General features: G+C 45.7%; 1 protein-coding gene across 7 annotated transcripts in view; it reads right to left on the bottom strand.

Annotated features, from left to right (window-relative positions):
• The window catches only part of LOC142487224 (uncharacterized), an 82,651-nt gene that overhangs the window by 30,383 nt on the left and 29,768 nt on the right, over window positions 1–22,500 (bottom strand). For all 7 annotated transcript variants that reach the window (XM_075586107.1, XM_075586109.1, XM_075586108.1 and 4 more), the window contains 5 exons: window positions 12,590–12,726; window positions 11,213–11,335; window positions 7,023–7,062; window positions 6,423–6,551; window positions 1,829–1,874 (listed from right to left, as the gene is read on the bottom strand). In XM_075586107.1, the coding sequence (XP_075442222.1) occupies window positions 1,829–1,874; window positions 6,423–6,551; window positions 7,023–7,062; window positions 11,213–11,335; window positions 12,590–12,726 (475 nt within the window). The remainder of the gene's footprint in view (window positions 1–1,828; window positions 1,875–6,422; window positions 6,552–7,022; window positions 7,063–11,212; window positions 11,336–12,589; window positions 12,727–22,500) is intronic.

Raw genomic sequence — 22,500 nt, 5'->3', positions numbered from 1 at the left:
CCCACCCCCCACCTCTGCACCAGACCATTTTTCACACCCACCCCCCACCAGCCCGTTTTTCACACCCACCCCCCACCAGCCCGTTTTTCACACCCACCCCCCACCAGCCCATTTTTCTCACACACACCTCTTTTAGATCAGCACATCCTCTCTCCCCGGTACTAAGCCCAGCCCCCGGCATCCTGCTATTGAATCCTCCTCATGCTGTTGCTGCTCCCGCGCACCGCAAAACCCGAGGAGGGGAGGAGGAGGAGGGGGGGTGGTGGTGGAGGGGGGGTGGTGGTGGAGGGGGGGTGGTGGTGGAGGGGGGGTGGGGAGATGAATCCCCGCCATTTAAATTTTTTTTTAAATTTATTTAATTAATTAACTGGCGCCCGGCCAGAGTCATCGCAGGCCGCACAGAGAGGCAGTGCAGTGAATCTCGTGCCCGCCACCCACTTTGCGCACCGCTGCGCTAAAGCAAGAATTTTTTTGATGTCTGCATCCAAAGGGTTTAATGTACAGTAAAATATTTTCATATTTTTAACTGTTATATAAAGGGTTTCTATATAAAATAATGGCAACATTTACGGTGCATAATTTCCAAGGACCAAGATGAAATGTTAGTGCCACATGCAAATCTGGGTGACTGACAAAATAGAGACACCGTGGGCAAAGCAATCGAATGTTAATGTAGCAGTCCAAGCTTTTTTGTTTTGTTTTTAAGTGAAACTTCTGTGCTGGCACCTACGAAATGAAAATTTCCCCTGGAGTAAATCACCTTCATGGTGACGGAAGTGGCATCACTGCTGGCAGAAGAGGCCGTCAGTGCTGGCAGCTCGGATGCGCATGCGGAGGCCTCCCATACACACACACACAATTCACAGTTACTATACATGTAGAAGGGCAAATAGGTAAAACAAGGTGTTTGTGCCGGGCACATACGTTCTAACTCAAACTTCTTTGCATTTTGGCACTGAAATGGTGTTTTAATTTTTAATTAAAAACATCACCATCACAAGTACAATTTCTGTGACAAAACAGGGACAAAACACAAATAAATTTCACTTACAATGCGAGTGCTTGGCACACTCACACTTTGTTTCCATTTTATGTGTCCCCCTTAATATGTGCATCAATACAATCCAAACTAAGTAATTAGCGAAGTTGCCGACCAATCGGCAAAGATTCGGCTCGGGGGTTCACTAAATGGCTGTCAGTGCAGCAGAAGAGGACCAAAGATGCAAAGTTTGTGGGGAAGATCATGTGGCAGTCACTCGGTACAATTGGTGTCCTGCTACAGAGAGGGCAGGGCTCAAAAAGGGGTGTGCCAGAGTCTGTTTCACAAGAGGAAGTGGATGTGACTTTGGAAATGGTTGCTATAGAAACAAAAAATGCTTGTTATATTATAATACATAAAAAAGTCATTCAGACTTGTTTTTTTTTTTTTTTTAAATGCTACAAGTATTTTCTTATAGTACAGTACTGATTTATTTAAAAAAAACAAAACATGTAGGATATTGCTTGACCCACGTACGTTTTTAAATATGCAACCTCTCCTAGAGGAAAGGGCAAAAATGTACTATAGATATGTGGGTGATGTATGTGTTTTTTGTTTTGAATCAGAAACCTATAGGTGTTTTTAAATGCAGATATAAATTTATATTGTAAACTTTGCAAGATGAAATTTGGGAGAGTTTCCCCATCCTTTAGCTGTCCGCATTTGGTTTTCCTCTTTAAACATTAAATAAAAATATCTATTTTACACCAACAATGCTAAAAATATATATTCTAGATTAAAAAAAAAAAAAGAACCCCTAAAAAAAACATAATCCCACCCCGTATTTACCTACTGTGTGTTTCGGTCAGTTTTGCTTCATGAACCGCCTTTAATTCTAAAAAGAAAACACAAAGCCTTACATTTACATACAGATACATTTCCACACTATTCCCAAGCAGCAAATCCTAATGTTTCATTCAGATATTGGTGGAAATGGGCATTGTCAGGATGTGCCTGAACGACTCTGCTTGATGTACATCCTAATAACTTTACATAGTTGGGCTATGGGAAAATAATGAGCACATAAGTGGTTATTACAATGTGATCATTCTCATCTAGCGTTGCTGCATGGAAATGTCCATTGATTTGAATGGGGGTTTAATCTGCACTTTAATGAATAACCCAACATGTTAACCAAAAGTTGAAGTACTAAGAGTTAGGTATCGCGATTTGTTATTGACAAACAACTACTACATTTTTATTTACACATCTACAGCCCCACTTTCTTTTTAAATAAAAGGTATTTATTTTGAAAATGAGTCACATTTACGATTTTTAAAGCATATTGTATCAAATCTAAAATGACATGTTGAAACATAAAAGAGAAGAAAAAAGAAAAAAGATCATAGCGCAACTAAATACAAACAAAATACATATACAATACTATATCAGTGATTTGTTGTTTGTATTTAGTTGCGCTATGATCTTTTTTCTTTTCTTTTATGTTGTGGTCTTATACTGTATGTTTGTTTGTCTGAGATTGCATTGAGGACACTTCCATGGAACTCATCCCAACCCTTTGAATTGGACTATATTTGGTCAGATTTTCCTTTTTTTTGGCGCCGGTTTATCTTTATTTATTGTCATTTTTTAGTTTAGGACAGGAACATTGGTAATATGAAAAGCCACAAGCCGTTCCCTGTACAAAATGTGCAGTGCAAAAAACATGGAATAGTACTTTTTAACTTCACTCAGGGAATGGTCCATCTTCAAACCCATTCCAGGGAAAAGAGGGAAACACTTTGTACCATGTACGGTATACAAAATAGATCATAACGTAAACTATTTGTATTAGTAATTCAATACATACAGTTGTGTGAAAAAGAAAGTGCACCCTCTTTGAATTCTATGGTTTTACATATAAGGACATAATAACAATCTGTTCCTTAGCACGTCTTAAAATTAGGTAAATACAACCTCAGATGAACAACAACACATGATATATTACACTGTGTCATGATTTATTTAACAAAAATAAAGCCAAAATGGAGAAGCCATGTGTGAAAAACAAATGATTCAATAGCTTGTAGAACCACATTTAGCAGCAATAGCTTGAAGTAATCGTTTTCTGTATGACTTTATCAGTCTCTCAGATCGTTGTGGAGGAATTTTGGCCCACACTTCTTTACAGCATTGCTTCAGTTCATTGAGGTTTGTGGGCATTTGTTTATGCACAGCTCTCTTAAGGTCCAGCCACAGCATTGCCATCGGGTTGAGGTCTGGATTTTGACTGGGCCATTGCAACACCTTGATTCTTCTTTTTCAGCCATTCTGTTGTAGATTTGCTGGTGTGCTTGGGAGCATTGTCTTGTTGCATGAGCCAATTTCAATCAAGCTTTAGCTGTCGGACAGATGGCCTCACATTTGACTCTAGAATACTTTGGTATACAGATGAATTCATGGTCGACTCAATGACTGTAATTAATAGATAATTGGTTTAACTGCTCATTCTTTTGTTTGTATCTTAAGGTAACAAAACTTTGTGCATGAGGATAAATAGTAAACATACATGGAGTATCAAAGAAGATCCAGAAGATTCCTCCCAAATTGCACTCTAAGGCCTCGTTCAGGGTGCCAGAGGCAGGAGTTGGAGGGCGGGCGGCAGTCTGCTGGGCGATGTGTGTTCATCCTCCCCAGCAGACTTTTTCAGGAGTTGAGGTGAGGAGGGGGCGGGGCTACAGACCTAAGGTTAGGGATCGAAGTTGCAGTATTGAAATCATTCTCAAGAATGATTTCATTGGCTGCCAAAGTCCCAGTGACGCTGCTGCAGCTTCACAAAACGACTTGGGTTGTTTATTGAAACTGTAGCCAGCGTCAACTCCGTACTTCGGAGACATGGCAGCTGCTACCCCGACAACTGATATTCAATTTGAATACATTGTGTCCCACGGCAGCTCGCATGTAAGCACGCCCTCCCTCCGAAGCCAGCACCCTGAACGAGGCCTAAGTGTTCAACAAATATTTTCTGAACAGACCTGGTCCTGGCAATGCTAATGTGCTAATGTGGTCATGAACTGACCGTTGGATCAGCCATCTCACTTAAAACAAAACAATAAAATGTTATTACATCAAAAAATATATTGTGACTCAGTGAATTTATTTACAGTGTGAATTGTTTAAAATCCTTCATAGGAGGGTTGAAGTGGACTGGAGACTCAAAATTGTATGTACAGACATGTAAACACATTAATATGTGTGTCTGTATATTATTATGTCCACTTGGACTTCTCAGATAGGAAAGGTATAGTTACCAGATAGGTAGTATATGGGTACAAGTTGGATTATTTGATCAAGTATATCGTTCAATATGTGCGTTATTATTGTCATAAGCCTATGTTCGCCACATCATGATACTGTTACACTGATCTAATGAACAATAAGATATATGGTATCATCTGACTACTCAATAATGATAGTGCGTCATACAGATGCAGATAATGGTTATTGGTGTATATTTGGTCTCAGGACCGTATCAGTATGATTTTATATGCTCTTTGAGGGATTACTATGTATACACCCATTTATCTATGTCACAATTAGTGAAATGAACTGATGTATATTACATCTGTGTATTTACTCTGGTTCTATATTTGTGCAAATAAACAAGTTTATGCACGGCAAAGTGGCCCAGAATAGTGTCGTAATAAAAGGATAACAGTCATAAATGCCTGCAATATATCCTAAGTAAATATGTATGGTCACGGAGAAACTATGCATACAGTTCAATCATAGTATAGCTTATATATGAGTATCCCAACAGTATACAGACAAAATGACAGCCTAGTTTGGGTCCGCTGCCACTTAATATACAGAGTGTATACCCATTATATGCTACAGTACACCTGACTCACAGTTACAAGTGTCCGCCGAGACCGCATATTACTATTGCAGTCATCCCATATACCATCTTATACTTGGGTTTACTACAAACAAACCACTTTGCTATACACATACTGGTCTAAAGAGCAATCAGATATATGGTGGCAGAATGTATTAAACCATTAGCGTTAAATGCTTGGACTGCTGTGACCAGTTTTGTCTTTATACTGTAGGGATTCTCATATATATGCTATACTATGATTGAACTATATGCATAGTTTCACCGTTAAACAATTCACACTATAAATAAATTCAGAGAGTCACAATATATTTTTTGATGTAATAAAATGTTATTGTTTTGTTCAAAGTGAGATGGCTGATCCAACGGTCAATTCATGACCACATTAGCACATTAGCATTGCCAGGACCAGGTCTGTTCTGAAAATATTTGTTGAACACTTAGAGTGCAATTTGGGAGGAATCTTCTGTATCTTCTTTGATACTCCATGTATATCGACTCAACGACTGCAAGCTTCCCAGGTCCTGTGGCTGCAAAACAAGCCCAAATCATCACCCCTCCACCACCGTGCTTGACAGTTGGTATGAGGTGTTTGTGCTGATATACTGTGTTTGGTTTTCGCCAAACGTGGGGCTGTGCATTATGGTCAAACATCTCCACTTTGGTCTCGTCTGTCCAAAGGACATTGTTCCAGAAGTCTTGTGGTTTGTTCAGATGCAACTTTGCAAGCCTAAGCCGTGCTGCCATGTTCTTTTTAGAGAGAAGAGGCTTTCTCCTGGCAACCCTTCCAAACAAACCATACTTGTTCAGTCTTTTTCTAATTGTACTGTCATGAACTTTAACATTTAACATGCTAATTGAGGCATGTAGAGTCTGAGATGTAACTCTTGGGTTTTTTGCAATTTCTCTGAGCATTGCATGGTCTGACCTTGAGGTGAATTTGCTGGGACGTCCACTCCTGGGAAGATTGGCAACTGTCTTGAATGTTTTCCACTTTTGAATAATCTTTCTCACTGTAGAATGATGGACTTTAAATTGTTTGGAAATGGCCTTATAACCCCTCCCAGATTGATGGGCAGCAACAATTGCTTCTCTAAGATCATTACTGATGTCTTTCCTCCTTGGCATTGTGTTAACACACAGCTGAATGCTCCAGACCAGCAAACTGCTAAAACTTCGACTTTTATAGAGGTGGTCACACTTGCTGATGATCAATTAATCAAGGGCATTTGATTAGCAGCACCTGTCTGCTACTTAGCATCTTCTTTCCTACGGAAGCAGTAAGGATGTACTTAGTTTTTCACACATAGCTTCTCCATTTTGGCTTTATTTTTGTTAAATAAATCATGACACGGTGTAATATATCATGTGTTGTTCATCTGAGGTTGTATTTACCTAATTTTAAGACCTTCTAAGGAACAGATGATTGTTTATTATGTCCTGATATGTAAAACCATAGAATTCAAAGAGGGTGTACTTTCTTTTTCACACAATTGTATATTAAAAAAACAAAAAAAAAACAAAGTTTGGTTGAGTAGGAGTCACCTCGAAAGGTTATGTCACGTCGTGGGACTGAAGGTTTGCCATCGATGTCAACAAAGTAATCTGTGGTGAAATCCATCTTCTGCAGCTTGCTATTCGGTCCGTAGCTGATAGGAGGACGGGGTGCAAGTCCTGGGTATTGCAAGGATAACTAAACACATTACTTTGTTCAGTGCCTTTCAGCTTGGAAGACATAGGGGGAGGTATAGGACTAAAACACTCATACCAACATGGTACAGGAGGGCAGCATACTTTAGAGAAAGAGATGCTAGAATAAGAGGTCATGTGCTGAAGCTGAAAGGTGGGATGTTCAGGGGACATGTGAGGAAGAACTTCTTTACAAATAAGGTGGTGGATTAGTGGAATAGTCTCCAAACAGGTGGTAGAGACTAATACAGTAAGGAATGCAAGATGTTTGTGATAGACACAAGGTTAATCGAAATATGAAATAAAGCCAATGATCAGATAGGGTCTGAGGTTTTACAGCACATACTATTTGGCTCATCCACTCCGCCCATTTTCCTATCTACCGGCAAATCTTATGTTCCCAACTAAACAATCTAAGAAGAGGGGACAGCGTTACATGCATGCAGTACAACGTACCATCAGCAAAGGATTTTGGATGAGAAGCTCCCCTTATCACCTAAATACAAATGTAAAAGAAGTAATAAAGATCGATACAAAGAAAGTACAGACACAAGTTTAACTTAACATATGCATGTACCAGTACAGCATGCCTAGGCTAAATTAAATATCTTAAAACAGAAATTCCCAAAACAAAATAAAAATTGCTCTTCATGGTACAATTCTTCAATAAATAATCTGGAAAAAACAAAAAAAAAAAACAAAGAAATATTTAGAACTTTATTTAATTATAAATGTTGCCTTCAAACATGTTTTATTTTATTTTTTATAATTTTCTATGTGTAGTGCTGTTTCCCCCACCCAATGGGAGATGTGACTATTACTGAGTGTATGTGGTGCTTTACCTGAGGCCTCAACCTCCGCTGCTGGGAGCCTGGGGTGTATCTGGATTGTCCGGTGAATGCGCCTCCACCTATGAGGGATCCTGAGAGCGCTGAGTAACCCCTTCACAGGACCCAATGCAATAAGTACACACAGCGTATATAATAACAGGTTTACTGACATGCAAATGGTAACACAATAATACATATAACTCAGACCTCGCACAGCCTTACCCACACACTATATCCCATTGTCCAACCACTTAGTCCGCACCCCGATGAGAGAGTCCCCAACGTACTTAGGTGCCCTGGGCACCTACCCAACCTAGTGTCCACAGAAGCCAACCCACCCGGAAGTGTGTGACAGCGCTGCCCACAATAAGTGTTATAGTTGGTGCACTTGTAGATGGTGCAATACCTGCCGGGTCCTCCAACATCCGGTACCACCAGCTGATGATAGAACGGTCTGATCCAGCGCCGTCGCCGTCAGCGATAGCGTCCATCTCCCCGTGGGGTGGTATCCAGCTGGAGGGTCCCACCTTGATATAGTCTGTATATGCGGAAGTGGTCTGGTCCCAGACTTCAGGCCACAACTGCTGCGTGGCGTCCTGCTGTGTCTCTGACACTAAAGACGCGAATTGGGCAGTGTCCCTATCTAAGGGGCCTGTCCCTGTAGCAGCTGCAATCTTACAGGGGAGTCGGGGTCTAGCTGGGGCCTATCGAAGGGTCTATGGCCTAGTGCAGGGGTCTACTGACACCCCGCACACACACCCTCACGTGTCCCAGCTCTGACTGGCGAGGCTCGCAGCACGCCATATGTATCCTTTCTAGGAGCAGGGGATTGCTGCAGCCCTATGGTCTCTGTGCCGGCACCTGGCTAGCAGCCCCTGGGGCTGCTGGGGATAGTAGTCCCAACAGAAGCAGCAACTCTGGGCCCTGACTAGACACATTCTGACCACACTTTCTCCGCAAAACGCCCCTTGTAACTCATACCACCACCTCTGCTTGCTGGCACTCCTGGAAAGGTAAAAACACATAAAATACTTTATTACTGCACATTACAGGTTATGCATGTACAAACCCTGGGCTCAAGAGCTGACACTCTATAAACCCAACACACAGATCAAGGGTAACAAACAGGCTTAAACCTTTGTTTGGAGTCTGGTTACCCCCCTACTGTCAGTCTTCTTCTATTCCGTAGATGCGCATCAGCAGGTCCACGATCCTCTGTGCCGAGATGTCGGCGTTCTGATCGCGGTGCATGCTCACCATGATAGAGGCTGGAGGTTGGAGGCTCTTCATTATACGTTGCAGCTTTACCGCATTGGGGCAAGACCATTCGTCCAGTACCTTGAGAGAGTGTTCCCGCCAGAAATTGAGCCCTTCTTCGCCGATGGGTTTTGGGGGTCATCCAGGAGAAGGCTTTGAGATTCCTATAGTTCTGGGATTCAGATGACATCGTTAAGGCTCTCACTAGTTGTGGTAGGGTCACTCCCAACTCAGAGCCGCCAGTTGACAGACTGTAGTATGCTGGCCCTTGGCTAGGAGCCTGCATAGGACTGCTTTCATACCGTTTGGGGCTAGGTGGCGGAGTGGCGGCTGGGCGCGATGCCTTTAGCAGAGCACTTAGGGTGAATGTTACCCTGGGCATGGGTAAGTCTGCCAGGATGGAAGTACTTGAGCACGGGGCTGTGGCCCTCCATTCCCCAGAGATGTTGGGGAGAGCGGGTGCTTTGGCTTGAGAGAGGACCTCTGAGGAGAGTCCCGGGGTGGACGTCACCCATGGCGCTGGTAACTCAGGATATATGAGTGGGTAACCCTTGGGCAGGGCCTCTGGTAGATGTAGCGCCTGAGGGGCATCTGCCAGACATATTTCTTGGCCCGCAGTAAGAAGTATGGTACTCCAATAGCATGTGGAGGCATATTCTCGGTCTTTAATCCAGGCTTTGGCTAGACTGGGGAGTCGACTTAGGTGGTCCCGGACCTCCCACTGGAGTGTGAGGGCAGGGAGATTACTTACGGCCACCATGTGGAAGGGTGGTTCTTGGACTTTCAAGGCCCAGGCTTGGACCTCCTGTCTTGAGGGCAAAAACATGATGGGGAATTTTATTTCTTTAATTTGACTGCTGAGTCGGGCACCCGAGGTCCGAATCTTAGCAGCGCCTCCAAATGTAGCGCCGTCTCCCCTACCCTATGGGAGATGTGGCAGCTACAGAGTGTATGTGGAACTTTACCTGCGGCTCACAGTAGGCCTGAACCTCCGCTGCTGGGAGCCTGGGGTGTACCTGGATTGTCCGGTGAATGCGCCTCCACCTGTGAGGGATCCTGACAGCGCCGGATAACCCCTTCACAGGACCCAATGCAATAAGTACACACAGCTTATATAATAACAGGTTTACCGACATGCAATTGGTAACACAATAATACATATAACTCAGACCTCGCACGGCCTTACCCACACACTGTATCCCACTGTCCAACCACTTAGTCCGCACCCCGGTGAGAGTTTCCCCAACATGAGGTGCCCTGGGCAGCTACCCAACCTGGTGTCCACAGTAGCCAACCCACCCGGAAGTGTGTGACAGCGCTGCCCACAATAAGTGTTATAGTTGGTGCACTTGTAGATGATGTGATACCTGCCGGTTGCTCCAACACACGGTACCACCAACTGATGATAGAACCGTCTGATCCAGCGCCATCAGTGTCCGCCTCCACATAGGGTGGTATCCAGCTGGAGGGTCTCACCTTGTTAGTCTCTATATGCGGTTGTGGTCTGGTCCCAGACCACAGGCTGCAACTGCTGCGCGGCGTCGTGCTGTGTCCCTGACACTAAAGATGCTAATTGGGCAATGTCCCCATCTAAGGGGTCTGTCCCTGTAGCAACCACAATCTTACAGGGGAGTCGGGGTCTAGCTGGGGCCTATCGGGGGTTCTCTGGCCTAGTGCAGGGGCCTACTGACACCCCGCACACACACATCCTCACCCTTCCGTGTCCTAGCTCTGACTAGCGTGGCACGCAGCACGCCAAATCCTTTCTAGGAGCAGGGGATTGCTGCATCCCTATTGGCTCTGTGCCGGCACCTGACTAGCTGTCGCTACAGAGCCTATCCGTAATGGCCGCCTCAACAGTGAGTATACTGCGCATGCGCACCTCTCCCAGGGGCTCATGGGACCTGTAGTCCCTACGCGGAGCTTCCCTATTGGCCGCCGCCACTGCTCTTTGCGCATGCGCAATTAGTCTATGCGCATGCATGCACATAACCAATATGGCGGCGCCCAGCAAAGAGCGCCGCCGCAGACCTCTGGCGACCTGGTCGCCTCTCTGGGCTACCTGCAAGCTCCTACACTGTCCGGCCACTCTCCTAAGCCTCCACTGCCAGCCGCAGCCTCACAGGAGGAAAGGGGACAAGGGGGACCCAGCCACATATGAAAGAAATAAGTGCTTTGTTATTCTATTGCCACACATCTAAAATGTGCAAGCAGATCTCTCTACAGCGCTACAATATAAGAAAACAAAGGTTAGAGTCACCACACATCTGTAGCTTTAAAATATGTACAGTATTTCAAGATTACGTTAACACAAAAAAGTAGCAGGTAATATTAAAACTAAACATTCCAATAATATTTGTAATGATTGCCAGAAACCATAACATTAGCATTTTTCACACACTTCTCATTCATATTATTTGAGGAGAGGAATTTGCTGGCAAGAAAAACAAATCCAAAATGAAGAGAAAAAAAAACCCAGAATTATTTGGACTGCAACATGAACAAACAAAAAAATAGACCAGATTAACGTTTCAAAATGTATAAATAAAAAAATATTACGTTTACGCGCTTTCTTCCATGCATCCTTTCAACATGAAAACAGGTGTCCCTTAACCTTTGGCACTTAGATGTGGTTTTTATTTGATAGTTGCTATGGATACCCATTTCAGGATGATGTGTACTCTGAAAAAAGAAAAAAGCAAGACAATTTGTTTTGGATGAATGTATTAACAAAAGCATTGAATGTGGTTGCATATGGTACCAGAAGAAAAATTCAGTGCCAATTTATGCCCATAAAAATGTACACAAGTAACATTTAATTTTAAAAGCATTATTGACAAAAACCTTAAAATGCAATATACAGTACTATTTTAAACAAACAAAAACATCTACAAATCTCCCCCCCCCCCCCTATGTAATAATGTCTATTGTAGTGTGTGTGTGTGGGGGGGGGGGGATGTTATTGTATTGTATATATTGTGGAGGGTATTGTGGTGGAGATGTGCATAATTGTGGGAGGGAAATAGTGTGGTCGGGTTATTTTATTTTGGGGTGAAATTGTGTGTGTGAGTGTAGAGGCGAGAATTGTGTGTGGCCAGACAGGGAGGGGGGAATGAGTGTGAAAAGTGGCGCATTGAGGGAGCGGGGAGTCATTGAGTGATAGCGGAGGGGGGAAGAGTGTGACAGGAGAGAGGGTGTAATAGAGGGGGAGTGAGGAAAAGGTGAGAGGGGAGAGGTGAGGGAGTGAGAGAGGAGAGAGAAATACACAAGGAGAAAGGGATGAGAGAGAGGAGGTGTAAAAGAGGAGCAGGGCCGCCAAAATGTTGGGAGGGGGACCGCAGGGAAAATTCAAGTCCTGGGCCCAGGGAAAGCTGTTGGCTACATATAGGTAATGGTAATGTTACTGCCTGTTGAACCCAGTTAAAATCCCAGTGTCAGCTCTTTGTAACCTTGGGCATGTCACTTTATGTCACGTGACGTCGCCATTGTAATGTGACGTCACATGACCCCGTGATGTCATTTGACGCCGGAGCCGAGGAGGAGACGGGGTGCGATTCAGGAGGTAAGAGGCAGGGGGTTGGGGGGAGGCGCAAGTTAAAAACTTTGCGCATCCCTGAGAGATATATATTAGTTAAGTTATGGTGGGTAAAAAAAGTGACAAAAACCCTCCACAGTAAAGCATATAGCAAATGGAAATATTACTGTGTGCTCATGTGCATGCCTTAGACAGGTCTGCAATCCTGCCTTTCACCATTATCATCCAGCACACAGTGCTTCCACTGCAGCAAGGGATTCTGGGAAATACACACACACACACACACACACACACACACACACACACACACACACACACACACACACACACACACACACACACACACACACACACACACACACACACACACTTCAAAGAGATGTCAGAATGGCCAAACTTACCAAGTAAGCAATTCGGTGTTTGATGCCAGCAACGTGCATGAACATATTATTCAGGCTTGACTGACAGTTGCACATTTTGCATACGTATATACAATGACCACTATTATTTGTATGGTATTCGTATATGTACTCCAGCCCTATGAGAAGGGAGACAAAAAATGAGCGTTGCATATTAAATTTAACAGGTCGGCTGACCCTATGTGTGCTGGTAGGTTGGACCTTCTGTCTCATGTGATGGCTAGTGTAAGGAAATGAAAAGCCACAAAAAGTAAATGCTTCTTTTCTTCTCTTTATTGATGCATTATTCCCCTTGGTGCATATGTTTCTATACGTTTAGACAAAGAAGAAGAAGCAGGCACACTGTCTTACTCAAAAGGAAGTTTAATATGCCATAAAGTCCAACGTTTCGGCAGTCTAATACTGCCTTTCTCAAGGTGAAGGCTACCAAACAAGAAAACAGTCAAAATATATACCACCCTCCTGATACTCACCCCTCCCCGTTCTGCCACATAACCAGGACGTTGACGCCCACTTGATGATGTCAGAGCGACAGTGTGGCGCCCCCTGGTGACGTCAGACGTCTAAATCCCTGGCAATACAGCATAGAGCTGTCTTGGAGGACTGCAGCCACAGCCACACCTCTCCCCAGACTGAACACTCCCCCATGATGACGTTGTCACGGTAGCTTATGACAAGATATAATGAACACCAAATATCTGGGTTGAACTGAACGAGGCTTAGATATAATAAAATATAATTTATTCCTTAAATAAGGTGAACACAGCAATATAGTACAATTAACAGGCAAGAAGATAACACTTACTTAGGGGTTGGGGATGGAGAAGTATCCACTAGCAATTCTCCAGCAGTCCAGTGACATTCAAGATGGAATCAGAAGCACAACTCCAGCACAACTAAAAACTGTAGGGTTGACACAGTTTATATACCTGTGCAACCCTATTCTTAACATTGAATACAGCCTATTGGTGAACAATTATCTGTATCCACTCCCTAACATGGAGACTAACAGACCAACAGACTAACCCATGCCCTCAGGCAACAATCAGACTGGCAGAATTTGTTGATTGATTAATACTTAATCCCTAGACATTGGGTAACAATCAAGGCAGTTAACTTTTTGATTGCCGTGCTTAGGCTACTCAGCCGTCTGCCCTTCATGACCTATTAGCCTAGCAAATGGCGTCTGCATTTTCAGAACAGATCCAAAATAAAATACATATACACTTTAATATCTACACATACTAATAAGTTCCATTCTGGTGGGCTCAGTGGGTCGACCTTTGCCAGTTTTTAATGCCTACAGTGACTCCACATATTGGCCAAATATGAACTCTCTGTGACCTCCAGAACTGGAGATACAGAAATGCACTTTAAAAAATTAAATAATGAAATTATTACACATGCTTATAATGAAACATGGGAACAGGGGAACATACATTTTCAAGGTACAACAAGGTGCAAACCTCATCCCTGGACCGCAGTCCAGTTAACCCCTTGCCTCTCTGGTGAGGTTAGGGGATGGCCATATGGGGTGCAACCCCCTTAATACCGGGCCACCCCCTTTCTCCCTCTACAGACGTCAGCGTGACCCGGCCATCAGACTTTAACCTTCAATTCTGGTGAGTACCCCAACTCTTTTTCATAGCAAGCGGTAGTCCACTCGATCAATTTTTGTTCCTGTTTATGTTCTTTCATGTTTTTTGTGTGTGTTAGAAACTGTAATTTACTTAATCTTCTCAGATTACCATGGTCATTTTTACACTGCACTTGGGCTCTGGGAAGAGCTCAATTGTAACCTTCTGGACGCTTAATATTTTAAAAGCGTCTATCTCCCCAATGGAGCATGAGGTTTTAAATATTAAAACAGAATTGGAAAGGGAAAAATAAATATGTTAAGTAAAAGAATGGTGACAACCTGAAAGCAGAAACCCCTCCTAAATGCATGAAGAGCAGCCTCCCTCCACAAAAAGTGCTTTTTTTTTTTTAAAAGAGGAGAAAGGGGGCGCATGCACGTATTTTGAGGTGGATGGACGTGTAGTGGCGAGCTCTGTCCCTGAAAGCCCACAGAAGCATGGTTTAGAGCTTGGAACTTTCACCATGCATGCACTGTTCATGCATGCCTCCAAAACCAATAAAGGACCCAAAGAAAACTGACCCACATGGTAGTGGCTTCTTTTCAGAGGCCTGGGGCCTCTTTGGCCTCGCAGCCTGACACACAAATCCCCAAAAAAGACTTAAAAGATTTCTGCCTGCATATAACTATGAATTACATCAAACAGTCTCAGAAATTAAACAAGAAATGGCCTTGCACGGTGAATTAACCAAATCCCTGGAACACAAGATGGAGATCACGTGGTGACAACACCATATTGATGGGGAGATATTAAGGCTCTCGGAGGAGGTTTTCAACCTGAAAGACTACATCGAGGAGCTGGAGCCTTGGGAGAGGTGCCAGAATATCAGGGATGCCCCCGAAACAGTGGGCCTTGACGACAACTGCTTACATCACCCGCCTCTGCACCTCCATTGTTACGACGGAACAAGGGGACAGGCCAACAATAGACTTGGTTTTAGGCCCAAATTACACCCACAGACATCGTGCTCAAACTGCACTTCTCCACTAAAGAGCAAATACTGCGGGACTGCAGAACCAGAGGTGTTTAAGAGATTGCGTTTGACTGATCAAGCGAACAAATTTTCAACGACCTAGCAAGATTCACCATTTTGAAGCGGAAAATTAAAACCCATTACAATCCTTCTACAACAAAAAGGGAATACAATCATGGGCGTCCGCAGGAGGGGGCAAGGCGGGGCCCTTGGATCCAGGGCCGCCAACAGCGGGGGACAGAGGGCACTGCCGCGACAGGATTTAGCGGGCACGTCTCTGCAAAAAAATAATAAAAACCTCCCTTGTCTGCTGATAGGCTGGCGCGTGTTGGCACGCTGCCAGGATTATTATTTTTTTGGCCCTCGCAAGCTCTATCTGAGCTTGCATAGCGAGGCCCGCCCTTTCCTGCATGGAGCAAGTCAGGTGACTACTGCTCCATGCCACTCTCGCTTCCCCCTTGTCCTCCTGCTCTGATTTCCCCCCCCCCCCTGCTCCGATCCCCCCCGTTCCAAAATCTTCCCCCTGCTCTGGTCCCCCCCGTTCTGATTCCCCCCCCCCCCTGCTCTGGTCCCCCCTTCCTGTTCCGATTCCCCCCCTGCTCCGGTCCCCCATTCCGATTCCCCCCTGCTCAGGTCCCCCCCCCCCCGTTCCGATTCCCCCCCGCTCAGGTCCCCCCCCCCATTCCGATTCCCCCCCTGCTCCGGTCCCCCCCCGTTCTGATTCCCCCCCTGCTCCGACCCCCCGTTCCGTTTCCCCCCCTTGCTCCGATTTCCCCTTGTTGCGAGTGTCTGAGTTTGTGTCTGAGTGTGTGTGAGAGAGTGTGTGTGAGTGTGTGTGTGTGTGAGTGAGAGTGTGTGTGTGTGTGTGAGAGAGATCAGGGGGGGAGGGAATGAATGTGAGGAGGGCGGATTCAGGGAGTGGGTTTGAGTCAGAGGGGGATAATTGATGGAGGGGGGAGAGTGAGGAGACAGGGGGTGTAATAGACGAAGTGAGGAAGAGAGGGGTGAGGGGGGAGAGTGAATGAAGAAGAGAGGGGGTAAGAAAGAGATGGGGCTACACCTTGGGACTATCTGCATTAGAGTGGCACCAGACAAGGTGTGTGTGTGTGTGTGTGTGTGTGTGTGTGTGTGTGTGTGTGTGTGTGTGTGTGTGTGTGTGTGTGTGTGTGTGTGTGTGTGTGTGTGTCAGAGTCTGAGGGGGAGAGAGGCTGAGAGAGTCTGAGGGGGAGAGAGTGTCTGAGGGGGGGGGAAGTCTGAGAGGGAGAGTCTGAGAGAGTCTGAGAGGGAGAGTCTGAGAGAGTCTGAGAGAGTCTGAGAGAGTCTGAGAGAGTCTGAGAGGGAGAGTCTGAGAGAGTCTGAGAGGGAGAGTCTGAGAGGGAGAGTCTGAGAGTTAGAGAGTGTCTGAGGGGGGGGAGTCTGAGAGAGTCTGAGAGGGAGAGTCTGAGAGGGAGAGTCTGGGGGGGAGAGAGTGTCTGAGGGGGGGGGAGTCAGAGAGTGAGTCTGAGAGGGAGAGTCTGAGGGGGAGAGAGTGTCTGAGGGGGGGGGAGTCTGAGAGGGAGAGTCTGAGAGAGTCTGAGAGGGAGGGTTTGTTTGTGTCTGTCTGTCTGTGAATGAATACAGACACCAACCCACAGTCAGTCAGTCACCCACCCAAGTGTCAGTCAGTCACCCAAGTGTCAGTCACACACGAGTCAGTCAGTCACCCACCCACCCAAGTGTCAGTCACCCACCCCGTCACCCACACACCCACTCTCTCTCTAGTTAAAATTATGCCCCCCCCTGAAAACATTTCTGCGGACGCCCATGAATACAATACCGTTGGGGCTTCCCTTTTCGGCTGATGGTGATGCAGGGGGCGAATCAACATTCAATCAAAAGCATCCATGAGGCGGATTATCATCTGAAGAGTCTGGGGTTCTCCCTAGATTCGAGGCGGATGCAACGCTGGGTCGGACGGTAGCAAGAGTTCCACTGCATGAAGATTGGGGGGGGGGGGGAGGACCAGGAGATAGGAGGAGACCATGACACCCGGTAGAGAGTCCACACTGGACCACGTGAAGAGGCATGTCCGGTACAGAGGGCCCCCCTCTTTTTCCTTCCCCCGTTCCTTCGGTCCTTTATTCCAAGACGCCATGGGGTGGATCCGGGAGATCATTGCATTCGGCTCTAAAAAGGTGCAAGCCCTACAAGATGGTGGCCGGTTCCGGCATGGAGGCTGTTAAGACTGTACAGTAAGCTGGGTACTTTGTGGAGAAGCTTGCCTCTGGCCATGGAGGCCTACGGAGATGTGTGGGCCGAGATGGGGGCCTGGGTCTCGTTGCAGTCGTTCTGCGGTGGGGGTGGGCTGTCCTGAGGGCCCTCACAGGCTCAGCTCTCATTTGTTCTCCCATAGGGTTGGCACGAGCCCATGTTTAGCAGGGAGGTAGGCCCCTTGGGCTTTGGAATAGCCAACAGTTGCAGGTCCCCAGGTTAGGGGAGTTAAAAGATTAGTGGTTAAGTAAGCAAGCAAAACTTTGGTTACGAAGCTGTGGATCAGTACGTATGTTTGGCAATGTTATTAAAATAGGTTTCACAGGTCTCTTGCTGAAGAATTCCTTATGGTAAGCTTCTCGCCCCACTTACATCTCACCCCATCCTGGATGAACACACAGAAATGTGGGATGGCGGTGTGGGGGAGGAGAGAAGAGTTTAGAAAAAGGGCTAAAATAATAATAAATCTAAACAAATTAATTATATATGAATAATAAAATAAATGGGGTGGACGGAACTTGACGGTTGGTTGACTGGGGAAGGGGGTGGGCAGTGGGTGGGGTCCCGGGGCTCCCAGCTGGCCTTGGTTCTAACACGCTGCCTCTCCATGGATATGGCTGGAAATTCCCTCACGTGCCTGGCCTGGGTCTGTATACCTCGTAGGAACAGGGTGTCTACCCCCACCCCCCCTCCTTTGGTGCAGCACAGGTGCTGTACTGAAGCTATTACTCCTGCCCAAGCTTGTCCGGCAATTTGTGGAGGGGAACCAAGATCGCGAGCAGTGACACTTTCTCCATTTGGAGACCTGGATACCTGCAGACGCAGTGAAGCATACCAGCAATTGCTACAAGGGATTTCATACTGCATTAATACGTTTTGAATTTGGCGCCACAACAGCAGCTCCAGACTCTGGATAAGAGAGTCCACAAGTACTTTTCTCCAGTTCATTAACTGCAGGATTAGCAAGGAGACCAACTTTAATCCTTTGTCTTTAAAATCAGATTGATCGCTACCCGATTGTGTGGTTTGATCACCCACACTGTATACAATTTACTTGTTCTAGACCTTTACCAACATCTAAACCACAAACTATAGTGGCATTTCCAGCGTTTTAGGCTATCACTTGCTCCAACCTTGGTTCAATCAAACTGTATTTTATTCCACACTATTTGTTTTGTTTCTGGTTACAAGCAGATACATTGTTCAATCTTGTTCTTTTTATATTGTGTGTTTTTTATTGTGTTTACTAGCTGGCTCAATTTATGTCTGTCGTCAGTAAATTGTTTGCAATCTAAATATTTGGATTCTGGGTGCTTTTCCACCCCTTGTATCAACCCAGAGACTGGTCTGTCTGTAATCAAGAGCTTTCCACAAAATCCAGAAGGAGCAGCATCACCCAAAAGAAAAGGAGAGTATATAGGTTATACGGTTTAGGAAAATATTCTCCTGAGGAAGCAGCGCTCAGCTGTGAAACACGTTGATTGTTACTCATTGTGTGGAGAGAGGACATACAGGCCAAGCACTGGATCAACAGTGCACTCGTTGAAGGAGTTGGAGCTCCCTTCTGGTAATATGTACATCCAATGTCATACAGGAAGTGTATAGGGGCACTTGCTACTGTCGCATGGTCTAAGGAATGACTGGGAACTGTTACATGCATATAACGGATCTGGATTAGATGGTCCGGCCGGTATTGCGCGGCCCTGTGATCAGCAGGTTGCACCAGACCTCTCCCGGAGAATTTGTCGTTATACTTATTTATATGATTTATTTATAAAATATTTTACCAGGAAGTAATACATTGAGAGTTACCTCTCGTTTTCAAGTATGTCCTGGGCACAGAGTTATGATGACAAATACATGTTTACAAATACAGTTACATAAATGAACAGGGTATATATACAAGACATTGCGTGCACAGTTAAAGATAATATATATTATGGGCGTATGAAACAGTTACAGACCAGATTAAAATGTGTGAAAGCCTTAGATTTGAAAGAACTTAAACTGGTGGTGGATGTAAGAGTCTCTGGTAGGTTGTTCCAGTTTTGGGGTGCACGGTAAGAGAAGGAGGAGCGGCCAGATACTTTGTTGAGCCTTGGGACCATGAACAGTCTTTTGGAGTCTGATCTCAGGTGATAGGTGCTGCATGTGATAGGGGTGAGGAGCTTGTTCAGATAGCTGGGTAGCTTGCCCATAAAGAATTTGAAGGCAAGACAGGAAAGGTGAACTTTGCGCCTAGACTCGAGTGATGACCAATCTAGTTCTTTGAGCATTTCGCAGTGATGTGTGTTATAGTTGCATTGGAGAACAAAACGACAAATTGAATTGTAGAGTGTGTCAAGTTTGCTAAGGTGGGATTGAGTTGCCGAGCCATATACTATGTCTCCATAGTCAATAATTGGCATTAGCATCTGCTGTGCGATATGTTTTCTGACCAGGAGACTTAGGGAGGATTTGTTCCTGTAAAGTACCAATAGTTTGGCATAGGTCTTGGTTGTCAGGGTATCAATGTGCATCCCGAATGTTAAGTGGGAGTCAAGCCATATGCCCAGGTATTTAAAACTAGTAACAGGAGTTAGGGTGGTGTTAGTGTTGGTTCTAATGTGGAGCTCAGTCGCTGGAAGCTTTAAAAATTTAGTCTTGGTCCCAAATACCATTGTTACAGTCTTGTCAGTGTTTAAAAACAGTTTGTTTTGGGAAATCCAGTTTTCGAGTCTCAAAAAGTCAGACTGAAGTATGAGTTGAAGGTGAGAGGCTATGGCTGTGTGCATATAGGATTGCGTCATCTGCATACATGTGTATTGAGGCTTCCTGACAACTGTAGGGAGATAATTTATGAACACTGAGAAGAGTAAGGGCCCCAGAACAGAGCCTTGCGGGACGCCACAGGTGATATCCAGGGGGTTAGAGTTAGAGCCAGAGATGGACACATGTTGGGATGTACCTGATAGGTAGGACTGAAACCAGTTTAAAGCATGCTTCCCTATTCCAGAGCTCTGGCGTTTTTTAAGCAGGATAGCATGATGAACAGTATCAAAAGCCTTTGCAAAATCTAGGAATACTGCACCAGTGAGTTGACCCCGTTCCATTCCACACTGGATTTCATTGCAAACTTTTAGCAGGATAGTTACGGTAGAGTGTTTGGGGTGAAAGCCAAATTGGAATTGGCTAGGGAATTTGTCTTGTTATAGTAATCGCTTAATTGGGAATGGACACATTTTTCCCTGACTTTGGATAGGATTGGGAGAAGGGAGATTGGCCTGTAGTTTGAGACAGTGTTTTTGTCCCCACTTTTGAAGATTGGGACAACTCTGGCAGTTTTCCAGGTCTTAGGGATAAGCCTGCAGACAGGATAGAGTTGACTATGGAAGCAATTCGTTTGGCAATTGCTGGGGCACCAAGTCTTAGGAATCTATATTGTAGTAAGTCAGGTCCACATTGGCTGCTTAGTTTTAATTTGAGAAACGCTTGTGTAATCTCCTCTTCGGATACTGGGCCAAATTGAAAATTGTGGGCAGTGTTGGGAGGGGGTGGGGCTATAGGGGTACTCCCAGGATGAGATTCAGGTTTGTGGTTTGGGCTAAGTTTCGCTAATAAGTTAGTAGCACACCCCACAAAGTAATCATTGAATGCATTTGCAATGTCGGTGGTTTTTGTCAGAGTAATATCGCCCTTAGTGATGTTACTTGGCTGTTGATGGTTAGAAGGCTGGAATATGTTGTTGATAACCTTCCAGAAGTTAGCTGGGTTTGATGTGTTCTGGTTGAGATTGTCAGAGTAATATTGTGCTTTTGCATGCCTCGTTTGCCTTGTGCACATGTTCCGCAGGCATCTGTAGTGATTGACATCCTTGGTAGTGCCAGTTACTTTGTGGCTTTTCCACAAGGCATCCCTGAACTGGTAGAGTGCTATAAGGTCAGTTGTAACCCATGGAAGGTGGGCCCCTCGTACCCTTAGTCTGCGTAGTGGAGCATGGGTATCACCGAGATTTAAGAACTCGGATTGGAAATAGTCGAGCGCAGAATCAGGGTCAGGAATTAAATCGATTCTGTGCCAAGGGCAGTTTGTAAGGTCATCCAGAAACTGTTGTGGGTTAAAGTTTCTGAATGTTCTAGTGAGGAGAACTTTAGGGCTTGATTGGGGTGATCTGATTTTCCTTACACAGTACACTATTGCATGGTCACTAAAAATGTCAGGAAGGATGCCAGAGGATACGTGCAGTTTGTGGAGGGACCAGCCGCCAGGAGCCCCCCTTCCGACAACTACGAGTAGTGCGAAGCATGACCCTTCTACACAAGGAGGCAAGGAAAACAGATTATATATATATATATATACAGTGCTCGACAAATAATGATAAGCTGTCGCCCGTTGCGAGTGGATTTAGGCAGCTGGCGACCCGTGCTGCAGCTCAATGAATCCCCCTGCTCGTGCCAATTTTTTTTTTTTTTTTAAATAAATAAATAAATAATCCCCCTCCCTGATTGGGTTAAAAAAAAAGTTAAAAAAAATGGCGGCAAATCCTGTGGTCCCGGCGCTCGTGCACAGGGCAAGCAGAGTGTCCTGCCATTTGCGCTGCCTGTTCCCCCCAGCAACCCAGAATCCCCCGCATCCCTCCCCCCCCCCAATCCCCACGTGGGACGGAGGGGGAAGCCCAAACCAAGCCCCGCGCGCAACCCAGCCCCCCCCCCCTCCGCTCCCCACGTGGGATGGAGGGGGAAGCCCAAACCAAGCCCCGCGCGCAACCCAGGTCCCCCCCTCCGCTCCCCACGTGGGACGGAGGGGGAAGCCCAAAACAAGCGCCGCGCGCGATCCAGCCCCCACACCCTCCCCCCTCCGCTCCCCACGTGGGACGGTGGGGGAAGCCCAAAACAAGCGCGCGATCCAGCCCCCCCGCACCCTCCGCTCCCCACGTGGGACGGAGGGGGAAGTGCCAACCCAGCTTCCCCCGTGCGTGCCTCCTGCGCCAGTCCGCCTCCTGCCCATGATCTCCCCCTAATCACCTGCCCCCGATCCTCGCATGCTGCCCGGGG

The sequence above is a fragment of the Ascaphus truei genome, chromosome 2 (genome assembly GCF_040206685.1).
Source record: "Ascaphus truei isolate aAscTru1 chromosome 2, aAscTru1.hap1, whole genome shotgun sequence".
NCBI lineage: Eukaryota > Metazoa > Chordata > Amphibia > Anura > Ascaphidae > Ascaphus > Ascaphus truei.
The sequence above is the reverse complement of the archived record's forward strand: the minus strand, read 5'-3'. Positions and strand labels throughout refer to the sequence as shown.